At 39.1% G+C, this 22,556-nt stretch overlaps 1 protein-coding gene across 1 annotated transcript in view; it reads right to left on the bottom strand.

Annotated features, from left to right (window-relative positions):
- DNAH3 (dynein axonemal heavy chain 3) overlaps positions 1 to 22,556 on the bottom strand; it is a gene marked incomplete at its 5' end in the record, with an annotated part of 53,028 nt that overhangs the window by 16,879 nt on the left and 13,593 nt on the right. The window contains 31 exons of the mRNA XM_084271016.1: positions 415 to 594; positions 879 to 1,173; positions 2,179 to 2,282; positions 2,643 to 2,879; positions 3,379 to 3,508; positions 4,054 to 4,159; positions 4,248 to 4,348; positions 4,936 to 5,177; positions 5,722 to 5,833; positions 6,271 to 6,405; positions 7,023 to 7,242; positions 7,682 to 7,773; positions 8,414 to 8,590; positions 9,235 to 9,348; positions 9,639 to 9,747; positions 10,715 to 10,913; positions 11,248 to 11,362; positions 11,888 to 11,998; positions 12,281 to 12,373; positions 12,865 to 13,066; positions 13,728 to 13,864; positions 15,001 to 15,180; positions 15,603 to 15,719; positions 16,428 to 16,542; positions 16,964 to 17,055; positions 17,373 to 17,584; positions 17,873 to 18,017; positions 19,678 to 19,831; positions 20,388 to 20,511; positions 20,939 to 21,123; positions 22,375 to 22,553. Coding sequence (XP_084127142.1) covers positions 415 to 594; positions 879 to 1,173; positions 2,179 to 2,282; positions 2,643 to 2,879; positions 3,379 to 3,508; positions 4,054 to 4,159; positions 4,248 to 4,348; positions 4,936 to 5,177; positions 5,722 to 5,833; positions 6,271 to 6,405; positions 7,023 to 7,242; positions 7,682 to 7,773; positions 8,414 to 8,590; positions 9,235 to 9,348; positions 9,639 to 9,747; positions 10,715 to 10,913; positions 11,248 to 11,362; positions 11,888 to 11,998; positions 12,281 to 12,373; positions 12,865 to 13,066; positions 13,728 to 13,864; positions 15,001 to 15,180; positions 15,603 to 15,719; positions 16,428 to 16,542; positions 16,964 to 17,055; positions 17,373 to 17,584; positions 17,873 to 18,017; positions 19,678 to 19,831; positions 20,388 to 20,511; positions 20,939 to 21,123; positions 22,375 to 22,553 — 4,714 coding nt within the window. The remainder of the gene's footprint in view (positions 1 to 414; positions 595 to 878; positions 1,174 to 2,178; positions 2,283 to 2,642; positions 2,880 to 3,378; positions 3,509 to 4,053; positions 4,160 to 4,247; positions 4,349 to 4,935; positions 5,178 to 5,721; positions 5,834 to 6,270; positions 6,406 to 7,022; positions 7,243 to 7,681; positions 7,774 to 8,413; positions 8,591 to 9,234; positions 9,349 to 9,638; positions 9,748 to 10,714; positions 10,914 to 11,247; positions 11,363 to 11,887; positions 11,999 to 12,280; positions 12,374 to 12,864; positions 13,067 to 13,727; positions 13,865 to 15,000; positions 15,181 to 15,602; positions 15,720 to 16,427; positions 16,543 to 16,963; positions 17,056 to 17,372; positions 17,585 to 17,872; positions 18,018 to 19,677; positions 19,832 to 20,387; positions 20,512 to 20,938; positions 21,124 to 22,374; positions 22,554 to 22,556) is intronic.

Raw genomic sequence — 22,556 nt, 5'->3', positions numbered from 1 at the left:
CTTATGGCGGCATGACAGGAATCATGGACTTGCAGGCAACATGCTTGTAAGAAAATGCAGGCAGCCAATCTTAGCAGCAGATGATGCAATTTCAAAAGAGAACTGCCAGAAAGAGTTGGCAATATGCGTTTCCTCCCTTTTCCAAATAATAGAAAATGGAGAAAGTGTCCAGTTTTCTAGTCTTAGCATTAATTTAACTATTTAATGTTTTTAATGTTGATTAAACTCCCTCTGGAAAAGGTACCTACTTGACCTTGAGCAGAGAGAGCATTTAGTTGGAACGACCCAGACAGAAAATGCATCTGCAGGTTTATAAGTAATAGATAAATGGAGAATTTGTCATCAGCAAAATTGAACCTGCCTCTTGACTTCAGTCAATTAGATAATTACTTGCCATAGCAGTGCATCTCCTACCTGTGATATCATTCCTGCCTCCCCCAGGTGGACCCATAGCTGAAACAAGCAGCACATCTACGATATTAATCTTGGATGTATCTTTCTTGTCATACCAGTGACCATGATCAATCCATTGCCTGAGAAGCTCAATAGGTGGCTGGGCTCCATACACTTCCTTTGCTGGCATGTTTAGGTCATCTACATAGGATGTTGAGTAAAAAAGTCTCAGTGTTTAGGAAATACAGTTTTCTTTAAAAGCTAAGAAGGAAAAATAAGTGAACTAGAGGCAAAAAAAAGGTTGTGTCTTGTTATTCTTGCTTCCTGTTACACTAACCAGGATCAAATGACATGATACAGTGTCCTCAGAGGTGACACTTTAATGTAGCGTGGTTGATGATTTTTTTACTCTACTCTCAGTGAATCGCTTCCTTTGCCTAAAGCCAGAATTAAAACTACATAAAAACCCTGAAAAACTGTCTTACCCACAAACATTATAGCTTTTTTCCCTGAAGGAGGTCCAAATAATCCTTTTCTTCTTCTGTCCAGCTTGGACATAATAATATCCTGGGTTTGGTTAGCGGAGGTTCTTGCAGAGAAGTTGATGAAGCTTGGGATGTATTTTTGCTTTGGAAGTTGTAGCAGAAAATTGTTTGTTATGGCTGATTTTCCAGTGCCAGTGGGACCCACAAAAAGCAAAGGAACATTATGCTCCACATATGTTTTAAGAAAAAACATTTGTCTGGCAGTTTCCATTGTTGGAATGATCAGCTCAGATACCTGTTCACAGACAAGTCAAACAGCACATGAGAATCCAGCACCTAATACCTTAATCAATGTGAGTATTTGCAAGCAGCTACAAGAATCCTGGAGCAAAAATACTTTTTTTTTAAATTGCTTTTCTCTGAAAACTAAGACTACAGCAAGGTTCTGGTAGACAGCATGGCCCCATTTCTTGGTCAATGTTTATACAGTAAATAGCACAACTACTCTATGTATTTTATGGTTCACAGACACTAGTAAAGCCCAGAGGAGGAGCAGAGGGTGAAATATGGCTTAGGGCTCTTTCCCTACTGGAGCAGTGCTATGAACATTTTTTTCTCATCATCACCTTCCACTTACCTTTAGCAGCTATGCCTCTGATAGCAAGGAGAGATTTCAGACAGCAGAACAAAATGCAAACTTACATGTGTCCTGTACTTAGTAGACAAGACTGTATTTGCAGCTATAATGGATTGAAAAGCTGAACAAACATCACTTAAGTTATCTTGACATTTCATCTGCAGAACAGGTACTTCCTGCAGATCCCTGCTGTGCAACACTTCCCTTGAGTTTACAGCTGCCATTCAAAATGTGAGTGCCCCTACTCAGAAATGAGAGATCCAGGACTCTGAGTACTGCTCTCCACACCCCAAAGTAGCAGCAAGTCTCTTTCCTTGCTTTCTCTGACTAGCTCATGCTATAGTATCATGGTATCACCCACAGAAAACAAAACCAAAGGAATGGAAATTCAGGCTTTGGCTTTTTCCTACCAGGATTACAGAGTCAAAAGCAAAACCAAACAGTTTAACCATCAGCAAACTCAGAGCTCCACATTCTCCTGCAGTGCTGAGCTTTCAGTATTAGTGGTACATAAGCATGAAAAGGAGCCTACAGATTAACGAAATGTTGCAGAGTAAACATTAAACAGTCTAATACAGCAAAATTAGAGCGACCTAAGGTAGTTAATTTATACCTCTACACTATTTAGTCAAGTAATTATTTTCTGTAATGAAATATATCAACCTTAGCCCCTCGAGGGATGACTTGATCTTCTGTTGTGATGCACTCAGTCCATGTGTTCCACTGCCCACTGCCATGCTTGTAAAAATAGAAGTCATAAACACTCCCTGTTGATTGAAAAGCACAGCATCAGAAAAAACCCACTGATTCAAGAATAAAAATAAACATTTCAGTGTGAGACACCCAACACTGAGATAATGAAGGCTTTCTAGTATATGAGATACCCAAAGTAATATGGTGATGGCAGAGGCAGAGGAGGGTCAGATTTAGCTATATTGTTTGAGCACAATGAGGCACAGGCTGCTCCTGGTTAAAAGAGACAGGAAAGAACACCCAACTGTGCAGCCCAAACCTCGGCAGATGGTGGCTCTGCTGCAGGCTTAACATCTGCCAAGCACTCTATTCCCCTGGAGGTGCTGAGTTTTCTTACTGCTTTATAAAAGGCCTGGCAAGTTATGAAGAAGCACCTCTTTCTGGGAAGAGACTGTTTCTGGTGAGCTTCACACTCTTAGGGCATGGGTTTTCCTCATTCGTTCCCATTAGCAAGTTGCGGTAAAACACATCAAATTTCCTTCTGCTGTCTGCATCAATGATCCCACCAACCGTCCAGACCAAAGCGAAGAGGAAAAGCCCTTGCAGCCACAAGATGATCTGCTGGCTTGTCATGCTTTCCTTCTCCTCTTCCCCGGATTGCTTTATTTCATCTAAAACACATATTTTGAATTTCAGTTAAATGTCAGTAATAACCATAAATCCCAACTCAAAATTCATTGTTGCAGAAGTGTTCAAGACAAACTTAGAGCATTGTCTTCAGTGGTACAAAGGCAATCTAGAGAGCAAGGGTCCTGTTTGCATAAACAACTGTTTACAAATAAAAAGAAATGAGAGAAGTTGCTTAAAAGGGTCCTAATTCTTTTCTTCAGAGACTAGCAAACAGCAAGCAAAACATATGGGATACACTCACAAGATCATGTTCTGTTTTGTAACAACAAATCTAATTACAAATATTAAAATATGGAAGTCCTTATGCTAGTCAAAGAACTTAAATTAATGCTGATCAGTGAGAAAGGACTTGCGTTGTGTGACCTCAACAGTACAGAATTCCTTTGGTACTTCCTTGCAGCAGAGAACCTGCATCTTGTCATGGGCCACAGCAGGAAAAAAAAGAAAACTGAAACAAAGAGGAAGGCTGAGGGTACTTACCAAGCAGACAGGTATAGAGTTTCATCAGGCTGTAAGTCAGATGAATAGAGGACGTTTGTACAATGGCTTTGCAATGATGGTGAACAAACTCTAAGCAGGGTTGGACTAGCCACATAAACAAGTCATTGACCTACCAGAAGAAAAAGAAGTGTCTTTAAAGCAATGCAGGAGAAGCCACATTTCCCACTGTCCCTCAGTAAAACGTAAGGCATCAGAAATTCTCCAAGTTGACAGAGGGACAATCAGAAAAGGACCTGTGTGATGGCTGTCATTCACACAAGCAATACCATACACCAAAGACTATTTAGCAAGGATTCACAAGGTGACTAAAGCTTTGAAGATCAAACTGGTAATTATAATATTATTCTAAGCATTTCTCAAGATGAATTCTACATCTCCTAGAAAGAATGAGTTCAAAACATTTTGAGTCTTCCAGTTTTTCCCACACTGGATTTCCCATACTCATAGCATCCCCAGCGCTCAGGCACTTTCCTTGCAAAGACATTTGACATTCATCACTACAGAGTAATTTCCAGCAGCCTCTAAAGATATCTGGAACCCTCTAAATCATGAAAGCACTACAAATTCTTCATGCCCACCTTCAAATGGGCAAACTGTGAACATCAGGTTAAAGTTAATCTAAATTAGAGCTATGTGAAAAATGAAGTCTCGCACCAGCTCTCGGTGTTCTTCCTGCAGGTTGGGAGGCAGCGTTTCCAAGTAGGAATCCTTCAGTGGCTCCCAACCTAACTGGTGAGGGTCCATATAGATCATACCACACCTGGGAAGAACAAACAACTGTGGTACAAGAATAGATGTGCAAGGTGGGACAGTTCAATGGTGGGACAGTTGGAACGCTTTCACGTTACCTGCTGACAGTTGCTGGAGATGCCTCCTCTAAGTCTGCCGGCTCAAAGATTAAACTCATTTTTGAATTCATCTGAATTATCTCACCACTCATTAAGCACAGCTAGAAGAAGAGCATCACATAAATATGATCTAGTCATGTCAGTGCTAATCACCCATTCAGAGGAATGCCTGTCATAAACTTCCTGAACATTCTCGTTAGTGTCACTCCTCATTTATATTCTTACGACACGTGGTCTCTTCTGACCTTGTCTCAACTTTTCCATGTGTTACTGTAATGGCTTGCAGAGCCATAGAGAACAATGCTCTATCTTTAAATAACTCCACAAGGAAAAGCAGTTATGACCTGCAGGCTTTTTTTTTTTTGGTTAATTTATTCACTAAGTAATTAAAGCAAGTTCAGTTTTCAGTCACAGAACTGAGTTTATGTATTTCAGTTTCCTAAAAGGGTCAATGAAACAAGCCTCAGTGACCAACCTCATTTCAATTAAGTAGGAGAAAGACAAGGCTTCTAGGGAGAAGTCACAGCTTAATATCATCTACTAAACCCACTCAAAAAAAGCAATGCTTTTAAGCACATCAGGCTTTCCTGTGTCCCACACCTCCTTGGACTAACATGGTATCAATACTGCTACTACTAAACAAAGTGTGTATATTCAAGGAGGAGGTCACTCACAAAACTTAGGCTACCTTTTTATTATCATCCAGCACAGTGTTCATGTTCTCTATCCAAACTGCATCCACTGGGCCATCAAAAATAATCCACTTCCGATCATCTGTGGTAGAAGATGCTTGTTCCCTGAAGGCATTTGCAAGAACTCCATCTGTCCACTCATGGCTTACAGGATCAAAACTGCCATACAGCTGTCCCATAGTAATTGCTTTGGGATTAATAACTTTGTATTCAACAGCAAATTCATCCATGGATTTTGCTGTATAAAGAGACAAATAGATGATCTTGAGAATTTCATGGGTTAGTTTCATTCCACAACCGAACTATGGAACAAGAAGGTACTTGAGGATCCTACTTTAGCTGCCCAAGGCAAAAAAACCCAGACATCTGTCAGCTAGGTAGCACAAATAAGAAATTCCATTACTTGTATGAGGAAAGTACAAGTCCTACGTGCAAAAGCACATGAAAACAACTGAGCGGAACAGATTTTGTATGTTTATGGGAGCTACTTACACTCTCCCTATGAGAGTTAGGTTTTTTCCAAGAGTATTATGCATAAATACAATGCTTAACAAAATTCATAGAAGTGTAAACTCATTAGTATGTTTTACTATTCCATTAAATGCAGATAAAAATACTTCCAGAGAAATATACCCAAGAAAATTAGTTCAACAAATAGAAACTTCCCAGTGAAAAAGCAGAATATAGGACAACTTGCAACCTGGGCATTGCTCTTCAAAGGAGAACCATTAGTCTTAGAATTACCTTCATTTAATGAGAAGGCTGTGGCTGAACAATATTACCTGCACACAGATCACCAAGGGCTCCAGCCAGCACTTTGTACGCACAGGTCTTCCCACTCAGAGGATCTCCAACAATCATGAAACCGTGGCGCACCAGCATCATTTCATATATCTGTGTCAGTGAGGAGATTGGCTCTTTAACACAGCACTGAAGCAAGTATTACATGTATGAAACTAGAGGCATCTCTCCTGCACTCAGACACGACAGGGCGATACATCAGCCAAGTATCTGCACTCTGTTAAGCCTGACCAAAGCCGTCACCCAAATCAGAAAGCAGCCACATTATTATGGCAGTTGCCACTGACAGAATTTAAGAAGTCAATGCCCCAGACATCCTCCCTTTCTCCTTGCTAAATGTCATCCCTCAGCTGCCATAGCATCATTGCAGGCTTTTACACCATGATTTTTACTCTGTAAAAATACACCATTTGTAATATTCTATTAACTGATCGTGGAAACTATTAGCTAGTCATACATGACACAAGGCAGTGAATGAAGAGTGTCTCTGTTCCCATGCTTTCCTTCCCCAGAAGTATGTGAAAATAAACCTGAATAATTTTCCCAATGAACCATGGAACTGGTTGAAGATCCATTTTTTTAATATTTTCAGTTAGTGCCTTGACAAACAGGTCATAGTCTGGTGTAGGAAGAACCACTCCAGGAAACAGGTCAGATATGATGCCCTGTCAAGGAAAGATGGGATCAAACACTACTTAAACACAGATTACAGAAAGGAAAAATTCCCAAAGCATTAAAATATCTACAAGTAAAACAATATGCACACAGGTAACAGGAGCTTAAGAGGAAGCTTAAGAGTTTTGGTGATTAAACAGAAGGGTGTACATTCTGCAACTTCAGGGTCCTGACTCTATGCATGCTTGTACCCTCACTTTCAGGACTTCAATATTCATCACTTTGTAGCTTAACATCGTCTGTATTTTCTAATAAAGCAGCAAACAGAAACTTCATCACTTTAATTCTGACTGAAAATTTCCAATTGGCCATAATTTAGCTGTCCACAGCTCTTTTGCAACACAAAGCCAGAATGCAGACTTCAAAGAATGGCTACCACAAATGAAACAGCACGAAAGGACTTCTAGCACCACTGAAAGTTCAATATTCAAAATAATACTAACAGAACCAGAGAATGCATCCAGACCAGTGGACTGAAGTAATGCTATACTAATAAGAAGGGCATCTAGATCAAACTGTCCTAAATTAAACATAATGAGCCATTTCTGTAGGTTCTTATAATGGCCCTCATCATCACAAAATTAACCACACCAGCCTGACACTTTACCTGAAACAATGGCACATCCTGTGCCAAGAATTTGGCCAAGTTCACATCCAGCAAAGCCCGAAGTAACAATACACTTTCATTTTCATCTGGGTACTTCAGTTTTAAGTTTCCTGCTGCTGTCAGGACAGATTTCACAGCACGCATTCCATAATCATAGTGATGCTGAGATGACAGCTGCTCGGAGCACAAACGGTAAGTGGCAACAATTTTCTGGGCAAGACTGTGGGTATTAAAATATCACATTTAGAATGAAACTAGCTCACCATGCAAAGAAAATAACTGAAGTGCCTATATACATGAAGTAACTACAATGACTGTCAGACATATCAGCTGACAAGATGGCCCAAAACACATAGGAAGCAAAGCTGTGGATTAGGCCATGCCAGAAAATGCGTGCTCCATTCAGGAAGTCTGTTCAATATTCTGATATGTTTTCCAAATGATACTGTGTAGAAGCACAATTCCATAAATATGACATAGTAAATCATCATATATTACACAAAGCAGGAAATTAAAAAGTACTTTCTGGAGAAACACACCACGGATGGCCTTCCAGAGTTACATGTCTCATGCAAATATAGATGAAGCATGTAGATCTGCCTTATAGATGGATGAGGTACATCAGACTCAACTGAGGTGAGAAATTCAGCATGTCTTACCTCCGAGAGTCCAGAAATCCCATTGAATAAAGTGAAATTTCCCCAATCAAAGCATAGTCTGGAACCATCATGGCAACTGTTCGGAACAGGGCCTGCAAGAACAAAAATAAGGTATAAGCTTAGACTGTGGAATATAAGTCACTTGTGGCTGTTTTCTTAGAACAGTATCTCTCAAGTTCCTGAACTCTTCATTTTCATGACTTCAGGAATCAGCTAAAGTCTGAGACTGTATCAGAATTCTATTCTATTCCAATCTTATAAAGAGGTTCAAGAGGTCTGTGCTAAGCACTGTAGAAATAAAGGTTTAGAAAGAGTCACAATTCTAAAGAACAAATAAAAGAGGAAAAGAGAGGTGTCATTCATCTCACTTTCATAATAGAGAAACTAGCACATGGTGAGGTTAGTATCTTGTAAACAGTCGTGCAAAAAACATGGCAAAGCTAGAAAAAGAACTAGGATGATGTCAGCCTATGCAGAGCCTGGGCAACTTGGGAAGTTATAATACATTTAAATAGGGATCTGGCTCACCAAGCCATTGCAAACCAGGAGAATAACTGCTTAGAGAGACCAGTTAAAGCTGTGAACTGGTATCAGCATGATTAGACTGAGAGCTTAACAAAAAGAACAGAATATGCTTGAATGGGTTATTTGATTGTTGCCTTCCTTTTCTTATTCCAACAGAAGTGGCAAATTCTATTTAATTTCTACAGGAAACCAGGCTTCCAGATTTACCTTGAGATTATCAGGCAGCTCTGCCCGTCCTGCATACCCAGGATTCATGGTGATAAACACAGCACAGGTGGGATTAAGGGAGATCTCTGTCCCTTCAAAGATGAATGTTTTGAGTTTGCGAATAATGGCTTGCTGGATGCTAAGTATCTGTTGGGCAACTACAGACAACACTTCAACCTAATACAGACAGAATGAAATGTAAGACACTCAGAGACAACATAAAATGCTTCTGTTTATACATTTTGATGGCTCTATTTACATTCCTTCAGGTGAAAAACACCCTACGTCCAATACCTGAGCCTAAATATTCGCTATTGAAGCAATCCTCTGAAAGTCACTGCCACCATCCCTACCCAGCCAACACAAACAGACCAACTGAGATTTCTGAAAGCCTCCAAAGGGAAATACCATCTGTTAGGTGGACAGGAACTCCCTCTGGAGGCGTCCAAAAGCATTCTCCTTTCACCTCAGCTACAAAATTTCTCTTAATGCCCTAAATGGAGAGTAATGTAAAGAATAGGTAAAGCAGCCTAGTCCTCAGTGCTTTCAGGTATCAGGGTAACAGAGCATTGTAAAATGAGTGGAAATGGCACCAGAACAGTTCTCAGCTAAAATAACCCAGAACACAAGACTTCTGCAACACAGCATAGGCAGGCACGTACAGCAGGCATCTGGGCACCTATTTCTGTGCCAGTGATTATCGAAACAAAGAGGCCAAGACCACAAATAAAAGTAGAAAATTGGCAATAATGCTGTTGTGTCTAAATCTGTAACTTCTTGTGTATTAAAGCTTTATAATTTTGTCTGAGTTAAAGTTTTACCTCAATTCTATTGAACTCATCAAAGCAGGACCATGCACCAGACTGTGCCAGCCCCTTAAAGAACTTCCCCATTGCCTTGTAATCGAGACCATCGGAGCAATTGAAGACCACACACTACAACAAAAACACACAGAGAACATCTCAGTATTTACAGAGAATATCTCTCAGTACACAAAGTCCACTAAAAAATTCTTAGCATCTAAAACGGGAAGGGATTATTATTATGGCTGATTTTGGATTCTAACACTAAGATGCCATGTAGGCACAACCCTAAAAGTGAGCTTCTCACCAACTATTTCTGCAAATAGAATGGGAACAAGCAGCACTTGCTGAAGAATGGTGTTTCAAGAAATATCTACATATTCAAACAAACAATGCAAAGAAAAAAGTCTGAATTTTGGTACCTGCTTAGCCAGTGCTTTGGCTAGATCTTTTGTTGTTTCTGTTTTGCCTGTCCCGGCAGGTCCTTCTGGAGCACCACCAAGATTTAATTTCAAGGCACCCATCAGTGTCCTACATAAACAGGAACACAAGATTGCTGTTTCTAGTGCCTGAGTGGCAGGTTGTTTCTGAAGGGATGGACAAGGATTTTCCTATACATGTTCCCTAGGAACCAAGTAACTTGCTCCCTACTCATTCAAAGGCTTTGCCGCCAAAAGCTCTTATTATGTCGTACTGAATAGAAGCTGCTTGCTCACTGCTTGCACTGAAACTACAGCTGGAGAGCTGACTGTGGAGTCCTAGTTTAGCCTGAGCTAGTGCTCACGACAACCACCCCAGCTTACAGTCAATGCACCAGGTACAGGGCTCTCAACACCACTGTAAATGCCACAAGATGAAGCATTTGCCACTCCACTATGAGTGCCTTCTACACAACCATGAGTTCACAGCTTAGTGCTGAAGGAAAATCTACACATCCTCACCACCTATTTTCCTAGAGGTACTATAATAAAAGCTCTTTGTATCTTAGACCTAAAATTACCTGCTGAGGTGACCTGAGTCTCCAGGGCTCACAAGAAGTGAAATACCAAATGCCCTTGAATACCTCAGCCTTGGGGCATATAGTATTTCCATTTTGATCTCTTGGAAGCAAGTGGTGGAACAGGAAGCTAACTGCAGCCAAACATCTGTGAAGGGCTGTCTAATCACCTTTTATCCCACAGGCAGGCAGACCCTACCCACTTGTCCTATTTCAAGGAAATTGACTGGCACTGTTGTACAGTTCTTTACAGTCCCAGTACCAGGAGCTACCAGCTTTTTTCAGAAGCATGTTCTTGGGTATAAGAGAGACTGTTATTCTACTGGTGTAGAAAGCTGTACCTTGTAAATATTCTATCACATCTGGGCAAAGAAGATGTATAAAATTTGCCTCAAAATATTAGTTGCTGAAGTTCCTGCTATTAACAACTATAACAAATGAAAGTAAACAGAGATCAATCAAAAAAAATTAAAAGGTTCTTCATAGACAACATGGCTTTACCTGTAGCATCGATCTGTCAGTGGGGTGATAACCAGCCGTAGAGAGTTGCCCAGATACTCATAACCATATTTGGCTTCTGTCGTAATCATTCGCACGATGACATCCTCCTCCTCCCAGTAGTACCTGAGCTGAGAAATCCACTGGAAGTCATTCAGATCTGAGACTTTGTCTTCAGCCAGTTTTGCAACCACATCACGAGCTGCAGAGTAAGAGACAGCTTATGTGAAAAAAAATCTAGACACTTCATACTGAGAGCTACATAAATCAACGTTTAGAGGAGTAGGCTGGCTTCCATGTTAGGGATCTCCACCCATTTTGCACAGGGAATCAGCTTAATTTACAACAGTAGACAGGAGGTAGTTGTGCAGGACTGAGCAATCTCTACTTGTCCAAAGACACTGTGCAGTAACTTTGTAATGGCTGTTTCAAGTTAGAGAAAGGACTTCAACTGCCTCTTTCCAGTAGCCCACCCAAGTAAGGGCAGCAGCAGTGCCCCAGTTGAAAACAGTACCAGCATCTGCACATGTACCTACCATGCACATCAATGACAGTAAGAGCTCCAAGTGTCAGCCGGGCTCCACTGGACAGCTTTCCTCTCACCAACTCAACTATGTCCCCAATTTGTTGATTACTCTTCTCCAAGAAATCCTGTCACAGGAACAGAACACAAGCAGTAACATCACGCTGTAGCTAGCAGCTCCTAAACTCCAGCAAGTGCAGTCATTGGAGACAGCCCTTCCAACAACCCATCATCACAGAAGCCTTGGCACTACAGAAACATTTTCAATTCTCTTCATATACTGTTATTTTGTTCTGCTATGAACACTTCAAAAATCTTTATGGCCTGAAAATAGTGTAAGCAAAATCTTTCTTCCCAATAGAACTGACACGATTCTATGATAGGAAATGAGCAGATTCTCTGTTGGGTAAATTTGGCTTATTTTACTACCAATTTACAGAAGAAATCTATGAATTAATAAAATTAAGATTGTCCTAACTTTACCATACATATTTTAAGAACATTTACCCCCTGCTATAACACAAGAAAAAAGGAAATAGAAAATAAAGCACTCTGCATGAGTGATTTGTAACATGTTGCTGATTGAGGATCTTTGCTTTTTATTAATTAGTCAGAGTTTAGTGCTTAGAAAGATATATAGAAAAAAATCTTACTGGTAAAGCTCCTTTCCTTATAGCCTCAGACACTTCTTCTGTCCAGTAAATGGATGAAACACAAATAACCACCTGCCCAGGCCACTGAAGTACCCATGCTTTCCGAGGAACCTTATAAAAAGATCCATTCCAGACACAGAATTAGATTATGACACTGATAAAAATTACTTTCTCCAAATTTCTTTTGCCTCCTGCTGTAAATAAATGAGAATCAGCATGAAAAGCTTTGATGCTTTTTCTTCAAGAAATTCACAGTTAAAACTTGAGGCAGGTACTAAGAGAGCTGGATTACCCAGGGAAACATGTTGGAAGCTAAATGTAAGAATTTGAGCAACCTGTTGATGTCCAGTTGCTTACGAAATCTATGTTATATTATAATTCAGGAATAATTACCTTGCTATATCCTCTCATGCTATCTTGAAGAACATGTTTTACACTGGCCAGCATCATCTCCTCTACTTGCAAGAGCCATTTTTCTACCATACCCTTCAAAAAAGAACACCAATGAAGAGTCAATACACACTTCCAATTATATTCCTCTTAAAGGACAAACACTTTTAAATGCGTAAGGCTTAAATATAGTTCCTTCTGATCTAGGTGTGGTACATGAGAGGAATAAAGGTTGAAATGCCCCAAATTCTGGCAGGCAGTGCTGCAGTTTAACACTGTCTGGAGGCAGGTAAATCTAGCTAACTCTAAAGACAATGCAGCTGAAGAAACAGCTGGGTAAGTTTCACATAACCATAAACAAAAAATGCCAATCACAGCTTGCATGGTCAGTTAAACTCACTAAGTCTTACTCCTTTTTGTAAGAAATCCTCTTTTTCTAGAATATCAGCCTGGACTCTCACTTCCTAAACACCTTTCATGATTTGAATCTAAATGTTTTAAACCTCATTCTCCCAAAAACATTCACTGTAGGCAAAGTATTAATGTAATGTCACATAGTTTAAAAAAAAAAAAGGGAAAAAAAATACTTTTGCATTTGCTGGATAAATTTTATCAATGAAAGGAACAATTTCCTTCTCTGAACTGATCATGCCCACTATCTCCAGATCTTCTGTGAACTCCAGTTTAGCAATTCCTTCAAAACACTTCTTTAAGTGTGGTTGCACTCGAAGGGGATCCTTTGTTTCAGACAGTATTTCAAGCAGCTCATCATTAGACAGGAAAAAGAATCTGTTAGAAAAATACAATTAATCAACATACTTCAATTAGGCAAATCATCATTGCTAATCAATTAAAACAAGACAGACGGATTTGGTTTTATTGTTTCTTAGGAAACTGGTATAAGAGAGAGGAAATTATCACCTCAAATCCCTTTTCTTACATAATTTTTAACATTACAAAACATCACAGCTTTTCAGAATTTCAATATGACCATCCTTTTCTGCAGAGGAAGAAATAAGTGGTCTCCATCTGACACAGAGAAGACCATGTGTACAGATGCAGCCAATAAGCACCTGTTTCTCAGGTTCATATGTAACTCCTACATACCACACACCCCTGCACAACTAAAGAGGGTAGGGCTGAGACATAATTGCAAATCAGCCACGGGAAGGTAGCAAGTTCCTTCAAAAATACCCTATAAGTAATAATGTCTTTCTAATTATAGGTTTATGCTGTGCTAGACAGATTTTGCATCCCCACCTCTGCCTGTCCCTGGCACTGCAAATTTAACTGGAGCTGAGGAAAATGAATCATGTCTGAGAAAAGAGAAGGTTTTCAGTTTTGGGTGCATGGGACTGTGTCCCACATGCATTGATAGGACTTTTCACTTCAGTAGAAATGGTTTGAAAGGGCATATGACTCCTTGCCTTATCAGGCCTGTTTAATTTACCTTGGGAAAAATAATCTTTTCTTCTCCAAGTAAGTATTCAACCCCTTTTGAATGTCTTCTAAGAGGGTATTTGCTTCCTGAAGTCTGTCTAACATCTTCGGTTGTTCAGTTGCTACAAGAACCTTTGTGTCTTTCACCTTTGTAAAAACAAATACACAGCACAAACTGTGAAAAGCTGTGACAGGTTTGTACACTGAAATGATCATCAATCACACACACTGCAGCAAGCTGAAAAGCTACATGCTCTTCTCTGCAATGTGCTTTCATGATGTTTAACATGTATGCATTATTTGTTAGCTCTTATGTGCAGACTGTCAGTTTTACTGAGTTGAACTTTACAGACAATAATGCAACAAGAAAACACCCTCAGGAATTAAAACCTTTGGCACTTGGTCCTGTGTCTAGGCTTGCTACATTTTTTTCCACTCACAAATAAGTTCTGTCAAACAGAGCCACAGCACCTGACATTATTCTCTGCTCTTGCTATCCAGGTCACATTTCTTTCTGCTAACACTCCAACTCCAAAGCATACACCTATTTCAGAACAGGCTTCATCATTCACAGAGTCTGAGCTGTTAAGACAGGTCTCAACTTCTATTTCGTCACATTGATTATTTCAACATCTTTATCACACAATCACACGTTCCCAGTGTTTTTGTCAAACAGCTCAGCTCACATTACCACTAAATATCTGGCCTCTTACCCAACTTTTTACTTATAGGGCACTGAACAGGATACCAAATTGCACTTCCTATCCCCATTATCTTACCCTGACATACTACCATCTCCATACATATTCTGAATAACCAAACTACCACAACAATCATATGCAAAAAACCTCATTAGTTGCTCTAATAATGCATATGCCTGAATAGCCTCATGCAAAATCTAACCATAGCCAGGGAAGACTTTGTATGGATTGTCAGTGAACTCTGAAACAGACCCTGAAAGCACAGATCACTCTTCTTTCTACCTAATTCTGATCATTTAACCACAAAAAAGGCAGAAAATTTAGAATTATAGTGTTACTTGAGTTCTAATTCATCGCCCAATATTCAGCCTTTACAGAAACCTGAAAGCAATAATGATATAATCTACCACTTTTAGTGCAAGACTAGATTTTGGTGGGCTTTAAAGGATCTTCTACTCTGTTATACCCTCTTGTAACTTAAATACAAATATCTAACTCCAGAAAAGCTAGTGTATCTTCATAATAGTAACAATCATGTTACCAGATGTGCAAAAAAATATACTATTAAATGCAAGCACTTACCACCTGTGCCATAATGTCCTTCCAGTATGCATCCACAACCCCAAACTTTCTGCCCTCTTCTGGCATTTGAGCTATAATGTCTTCTGAACTAAAAATTGGTTCCAAATACAGCCACGTTGCCTGACATGTTAACCAGCTATCTAGAATATTCTGCATTAAACACAGCTTATCTTCCCAAGCCTGTAATGAAAGAAATTCATGTTTAAGGAAAATTGTATCAAGAATTAATCCACACTGAGGAATCAAAGAGCCTGAGTTATTAATGAAAGGATAAAAGCTTAGTAAAGTATTCAGCACACTGAGAAAATGTCAGTTCTTATACAGAAATAGGCTTTATACAGAAATAACTGACCCATTTCCAAGTCGTTTGACTAAAGCCCCATGCTCATACAGAGAGATTAGCAATGCAATTACAGTTAATTTAGCTGTAAAGCAAGTGTTGCATGCCTCAGTCTGGAAACCATTAACTCAAAGCTCTTGAAGATAACTGTGAATGTGCATCCTTAGACAAAGTTTAAAACTATATAACTTCTTATCATGCCAAAATACCTGAAATCACTTAGGGAAAGCATATTATGTCAGTCAAACCAGCTCTTCCTTACCCGGCATTCAGCTTCTATTGGTTTGATGAAGGGCGAGCCACACATTGTCTGAGTCTTAACGATGTGATCATCCAGCAAAAGCTGGATGTCATCAACTGCTGACAGAATGCTGGAGTCCTGTAAATACATCATATTTCAATGAGGCAGAGTAGTTGCTTTAATTCGCTGCTCTTCAACCCGACCTCCATTTGGCTTCCTGTTCCCCCTTCTTTATGGGCAACCTGGGCAACCTTGTGTAGCTCCAGGCCTGGAGGTTGGTGTCCCTGCCTGTGGCAGGGGGGTTGGAGCTCTGTGATCCTTGGGGTTCCTTCCAACCCAGACCAGTCTATGATTCTATGATTCTTTATGGCAGTTGAAGGTAAGGAAACAACAAGGCATTGAGAAAGCCTGCAAAGTGTTTCAAGCTATGAAATGATGTTGCCACTGTACATCTCTGTTTCAAAGTTCAATACATTGGTTTGTCAATGGGAAGGCAGCCAGGGATGGTGGTGACTTCTGACTCAGTCTTTTGGACTGCACATGATTTCTAGTTTCTCCTGGGCCAGATAAAATTGCAGTACTGCCCAGCTTTCCACACAGCACTGCAGAAGCTCTCAGGCTTACAGATGTTAGGATAAGTATATTCCGACTACAAGTTATCCCAATACTAAGTTCCAAATATAAGGATATATAGTAAAGGAGCCTTGCCAGGCTCTGGGCTATGATATCACTTTCCATCATTCACAACAAATCACCAGTAACTTCCCTCTAGTATTTCTCATTTGGTATTCAGAATAAAGTAATTCTTTCCAATAATATGTTTATATTGATTTGGTATTTACTCACAGTATCCCTGTATTTCACCAGACTGAAGTGCACATTGACCCACTCTGATTTCATTTTCTCTATTGATTTCTCCAAGGAATGCTCCTTACTTGCAGCTGCTCCAATAGGTTCCAGTCTAAATTGAAATGAAACGTCTTTGAAGTGTTTTTGCAACAAGGCTGAACAGTAAAAATAAGCAGTTGTAGGCAGAAATTGCGTATCAGACTCCCTTTCAGATGGACTTAATAATGTCATAGACTCGTACTACAGGGAATATTTTTGCAATTTCAGACTCACCAAGTTCGAGATATTAGTATTAATTTGGAGATAAATACAGACAGAAAATTCTGAATGTACAAATGAAGTGGTTTAGGAACATGACTCTCTTTTTTTGTGCCTTTGTGCTACAAAACTAACTAACAGTTCCATCGGTAGCTTGGTAAAATACAGCTGATTTTACAGCAGGGTCTAATGGCACACAAAACCCCCCAAACTAATATTTGGCACCTGAAATACAGTGTTTGTCTAAAAAGAAGAGAATAGAATACACTTCTTACTGATCAATATATTTTGAGAGTCCAAATTCCAGTATGTGGTTAAGAGTTGTAGTTTCATCAGGTCTAATCTCACATCCTACAATTTTACTAATCTGAAAATAAAGAAAAGCTACTCTCAGGGTGCATGTTTATAAGAGACTTCTCAAACAGCAAGAAATAAATGCAAAGAAATATTAATGCAACCCCCCACCCCCCGAATTTGCTTTTCCTCTATGAATTATTAATTCCAAGAATTCCTGCCAATATCATTACAAATTTCAAAACTGGATCTATCATATGACAGGATAAAGGATCTTCTTATTGTGAAAACCAGAAGTATTATTGTGTTTCACAGCATGGAATATATGAATCTGGAACTGTCAGCTCCTGTGGTAGAATGCTCCCACAGTTAAAGCAGAGTTTAAGGTACCTGCTCCCAGTGTCTCTCCTTCATTCCACGATTGCAGGCAATGGACAGGACAGGAAGATGCTGTTTAAATTTATCAAGCTTATATTTCATGGTTTCTGCTAAGCGTCTCGGCCCAGCCAGATCTTGAAAACTCTTACTGAGTTTGTACATGGTCCTCCACATATCTCCAATTTCTTCAGTAATTTCATCAGCATTCAACTTCTGGAGAGGTTCTGAATACAACAGTTTTAAAAAGAAAAACAGCACAGCAGAAACATCAGCAGAAGGAAATTTCCAGGGTGGTTTATTTACAGGTATTTCTAATCCTTTTTCTTTAACTGGAAATCATTTGTGTTACAAAAATTTACCTTAATGCAAAAATCCAGGTCAACAACTGCACTTCCCACTGCTTAAGAGCATTTATTTCTTCAAAATTATCTTCTTATACTAATCAGCCCTTTCAGCTTCTACTTAACTAACTGCAAATGACACATTTCATCAAAGGAACACCACAGCCTCACCATTCATCCATTCCTCAGATTTGGTATGGAAATTATATGCTGTTAACCAAAGTTGCTCAAAGGGTTGTTTGTTTGCGATAACAGTTTGCAGTAGAGGAAACTGACTCTTCTCCTGTTCAAGTAACTCCTCTTCTTTATTAATAGCCTTGAAGGAAAAGGAAAAAAATATCTTATTTCCATTGAAAACTCCCACTATTCTTATAACTTTTAGGCAGGTAATATTGAATACAACTTTTTCACATGTCTCAAAGCCAGCCAGGTTTGCAGACATAGCCCTGTGGATTTTAGGTAAATACAGTAACTGCACACTTGAAAAATTCCTAGTTATTTATTGGTCTCTCTTATTACTCCACCAATTTCAAAGGTCTCTATTTTCGAACTAGGTAATGCACTGTGGCATTCACTAGTTAACAACCCACACTGAAACCTGAATGTAAGCTCCTCAGTCAAAGGCTTGCAGGACTTGTTTTTACCTGTTACTTTTTCTTTCTCTTACAGAAACATCTTGGAAGCTCCAACAAAACCAGATATTAAATGCTGGGTTTATTCATGGTAAGATACTGTCTTTGTCCAGAAGACCTTATGGTACAAATCAATGCACAAATATATAGATTTAAAAGGAAAACAATACATTGCCTTCTTTATTTTACAGGTAGGGCAGTGAAGCACAGAGAAATGCTGTCTGAAAGGCAGACAGGGCATGCAGAGTGAGTCCCAAGCCTGTGTTTTTACAAGCCAAACAGGCCTTTCATAAAATTTTGACTCACTCAGTACGAGATGCAAGCAGAGAAACTTCAAAATCCACATTCCAAGATAATTTTTAACTTCACCTATTCACTACACTGACACATTGAAATTGTGTGGATACACCCTTCATTATGATCATGTATTAAGAAACCTAAATTTAATTACTTCTCCTGATCTACCTATAAAAACTTATCAGTGCTGTTAACTCACACTGATTATATATACCAGATGCCTTCAAATGAGATTAAGAGTGTTGATATGTAGGACTATCAATTTATCTAAATCCTAAACTCACTTAATTAGTTCAATTTTTCTCTTTTGAGTGGGACTTAATTAAAATCTTGATCCTTAAGGCTCCACATATGCAGAAATCTCATTTTCTTACTGTGATTAGAAGATTAATTAAGCTACACAAAGCCTGTGAGATTTCTCAAAGGTAACCATTCTCATTCTCCTGCAGAGACACAACTAAGACAAACTACTGAACCCAGAATCACACAGTAAACTGGATGAAGAGCCCTGAAGAGAACCTGGAACCTTCATTTTCAGCTTCCTTCTAGCATCTGAAACTTCCTTTTCCACAAAGTAACACATATTTAAGACCTATAGGCAACTTTTGCAAATGACAGAAATGGTTGAAAAAACATTCAGCTTCAATTAGAGGACAGGCAGAGGGACTGAAAACCCAGCTCTGGCAGCACAAACCACTGTGTGGGGCAAGTGCCATCTCCCTAACATTCTGCTCCTGCCAATTCTGCTGGAAGAATTCTGGGTTTTGTGGAGAGCACCCAGATACTGCTCAGAAACTCTGAAATTCAGTATTGCCATTACAGAAACTCCCTAAGCTTTTTTCCTCCAATAATATGCTCTTCAACTCAGCAGTAATATTGCATATTGGGACAAGAAGGGAGGTTGCCACATGTTTGGGAATTTGGATACTTTAAAGCCATCTTGACAATACATGGCCAAATCCCTGGGTGAGGGGAAAGGATATGAACCAAGCTTTTGCTCATCCAGCACACTGCAACCCAATCCATACTTGACTAATAAATACTAACCTCATATTCTGTCACTGCATTATCCAGATTCTTATTCAACTCCTTAAATTTCTCAGCATTGTTCTTCATTTCTTCTACAGTCATGATATCCCGCTTCTTGTAGCTTTCTACTTCTCTGTTATAGCCTTCAAGTGTTTCCTCAAACTGAGAGCACCTGAGATGAAGATAGAACTATCATGTTCTGTTTCATTCATTTTCAGGTTTTATTTCTGTGTTCTATGAATTATATGAAGCATTGTCAAATGATATCTGAGCTCAATACTGGTGTAAAGTAAATAGAACTGCCAGTGCAAACCCATTAATCAGTTATATCAACACTGTGCAGTTCACAGGATTAGAACTGAAGGTTCATTTTCAAACTTCCCAATTGATTTAGATCACTTATATTTGTTACTTTTAATACCTGGAGGAAATAAAGAAAGAGTGAAAACAATGAAATTAAATAAAATTATATGTAACTCTAAGTATTCCAGCAACATCCTTCATTCCTCCTCCTTTCAGGCCTATCTAAGCATAGGGATATTCTAATCCACCCTCATCAGCAGTGTTTTTCTGAAATCTCCATAATACTTAAAATCAGGTTTCTTCATTACTTCCTCATCTCCCTTCCAAGTTTTCCTCCTTTCACATTATCTCCCTTCTACTGATAACAAGTTTTGTTTTCATTCCTTTAAAAATACCCCAAGAAAGAAACTGCCCTCATGCCATACCTCTCAAGCAAAGCCATCTCTGCACGATTCCTCCTGTTACACAGCTCATCTCTACTGCTTTCAAAGATTATCTCAATCTGGTCAGGCCAATGGAAAACTCTGCTATTCAGGTTTATGTCATCATCTAAAATAAAACACACACAGGTACCTTTAAGGAAATACCTTTTAACCAATGACCTAATAGAACAGCTGTTGTGAGGAGAAAGCAAAATAGCAAGAAGTACATTAAGGAATAAGCTGTCTAAGCAGCTATGCATTTCAACTGCTGGCTGAATTATCTTCAGTGCAGAGAGAACTGTTCCCTAAAACAAATCAGATTGATGGTGAAACTCTCAAGTCAAATTAAGAATGTGAAGTTCTGAGTAAGACCTTAGCTAGAAAAACAGTAAGAGCAGTTACTCCAGAATACCGATTTCACTCAACTACACACAGAAACCAATTCCTCCTAACTAAATATATATAATAAAAAATCTAAATCATTTTTTGGAGCCCAAAATCTCTACATAAATATTTTTGCGTGGAGACTTTCATAATCTGTAATTAAGACATACAAGAAAGATCAGCATACTCCATGAGGAATTCCAGTCTGTGTGCTGCCTCAGCAACCTCCTGTCTCAGGTTAAAAACAGTAACTTCACTGGATTCCTTTAAGTAATCCTCAAGTTCCACAAGCTCTTCAGTGTTTAGAGGCACCTCACTCAGTCTCTCTGCAATTGAGTGATATTCACTGCAAATTCTACAAGAAGAAGAAAACAGACATGTCACTGGGATCAGAAGTGAAGAGAGATGCAGGATCATCAATGCAGTCTTTTAAACAAGACTATTACTTTTCTTCATAAATTTAGCATCCAGATTGAATACACGCAGCAGACAGGCATTTATAAAGGATGTCATTTTATCCTCTACAATCAGTTATATTGTTCTACTATGTTTACAAGAATTGATGTATAAATTGATTGCTAAATTGTTTCCAAATTACCATTGACAGCATATTAACCATTTTGTTCCTATAGGTTTAGGGTTTCCTTTTCAAGACCAAATCCGCTGCAGAAAGAAGTGTTTGAAAGCAGTAAGCAAGAGAGCACTTAAATCACCCCACATCAATAAAATCAAATGCATGGTATGAAACAAAGTTATAAAGAGAAAAAAGTATTAAACAGTCAAGTTTATTTTATATTGTATGTAGGAACAGAAAATACAGGCAGGAAAGAATAATCCTGCTGCTTTCTTTATTCCCAGCAACAAGTCTTCTTGTTCCAGAATCCAGTTCAGTCCTGCAAACATCTACACAGACACAGGTGGGCAAGCAGCAGTCACACACAAAGGGAGGTTCATTTAAACCACCTCAAGCCTGCCAGATGTCAGGTGTTTGGTGCAAGCTCATTGTCTATCCCCTCCATCATAAATGGAGGCAGAGCCCCCCCCTACATTGTGGTTCATTTCCACCTGGAGATGCTTTTCAGATAAGTGGGTTGGATCATTTCTTTAAAGTGATTGTCTCTCTCCATTCACTGGGGAAGTACTTTTGGTTTTCAGTACTTTTTTGTTCACAGAACCAGGATTATCCCATTACATTGGAGTCAAATTATATCTTCAAGGTCCCTTTTTTAAGTGTCTCTTTTTGATTTAAACTTGCCAAAACATGACATCAGGACCATTCCTTTGCTAAGGTTAAGAATACAAATTAAAAGAAGTCAGGGATGAGACAAACATCGAGCTGTGGAATACATTCTTCATGTCCCTTTAGCCAGACACCTGCAGAGGAAGCAAGGACCTCAACACAAATCCTTGAAGGTCAGTAAAGGAGGAAAGAAAAATGGGCTACTTCCGGTCTAATCTCTACGAATACCCTATACAGACTGCATTAGATATTTATTTACAAATATTTTTGTTCTTATTTGTTTAAAACACTGAAGAAAGAGTTATCCACAGGTACACAGCATCAGTCACGCAGACAGCAAGAACTAAGCACACTAACATCACACACCTTTTATTTAACTCTCTGTTTTCCATCACTTCGAATTCAATCAATCTGTCTTTGAGATTTTGGGTCCGACTGCAGAGTTCCTCATTCAGTTGTTCAGCATCCAGACAGAACATGGCCAGAGGGACAGTGACATGCATGGAAGCAATCTCTTTTTTCAGTTGTGTTAAGCTGTCAATCTTCTA

This window comes from Gallinula chloropus, assembly GCF_964237585.1.
Source record: "Gallinula chloropus genome assembly, chromosome: 15".
Lineage (NCBI taxonomy): Eukaryota > Metazoa > Chordata > Aves > Gruiformes > Rallidae > Gallinula > Gallinula chloropus.
This window is presented reverse-complemented; position numbering and strand designations above follow the sequence as displayed.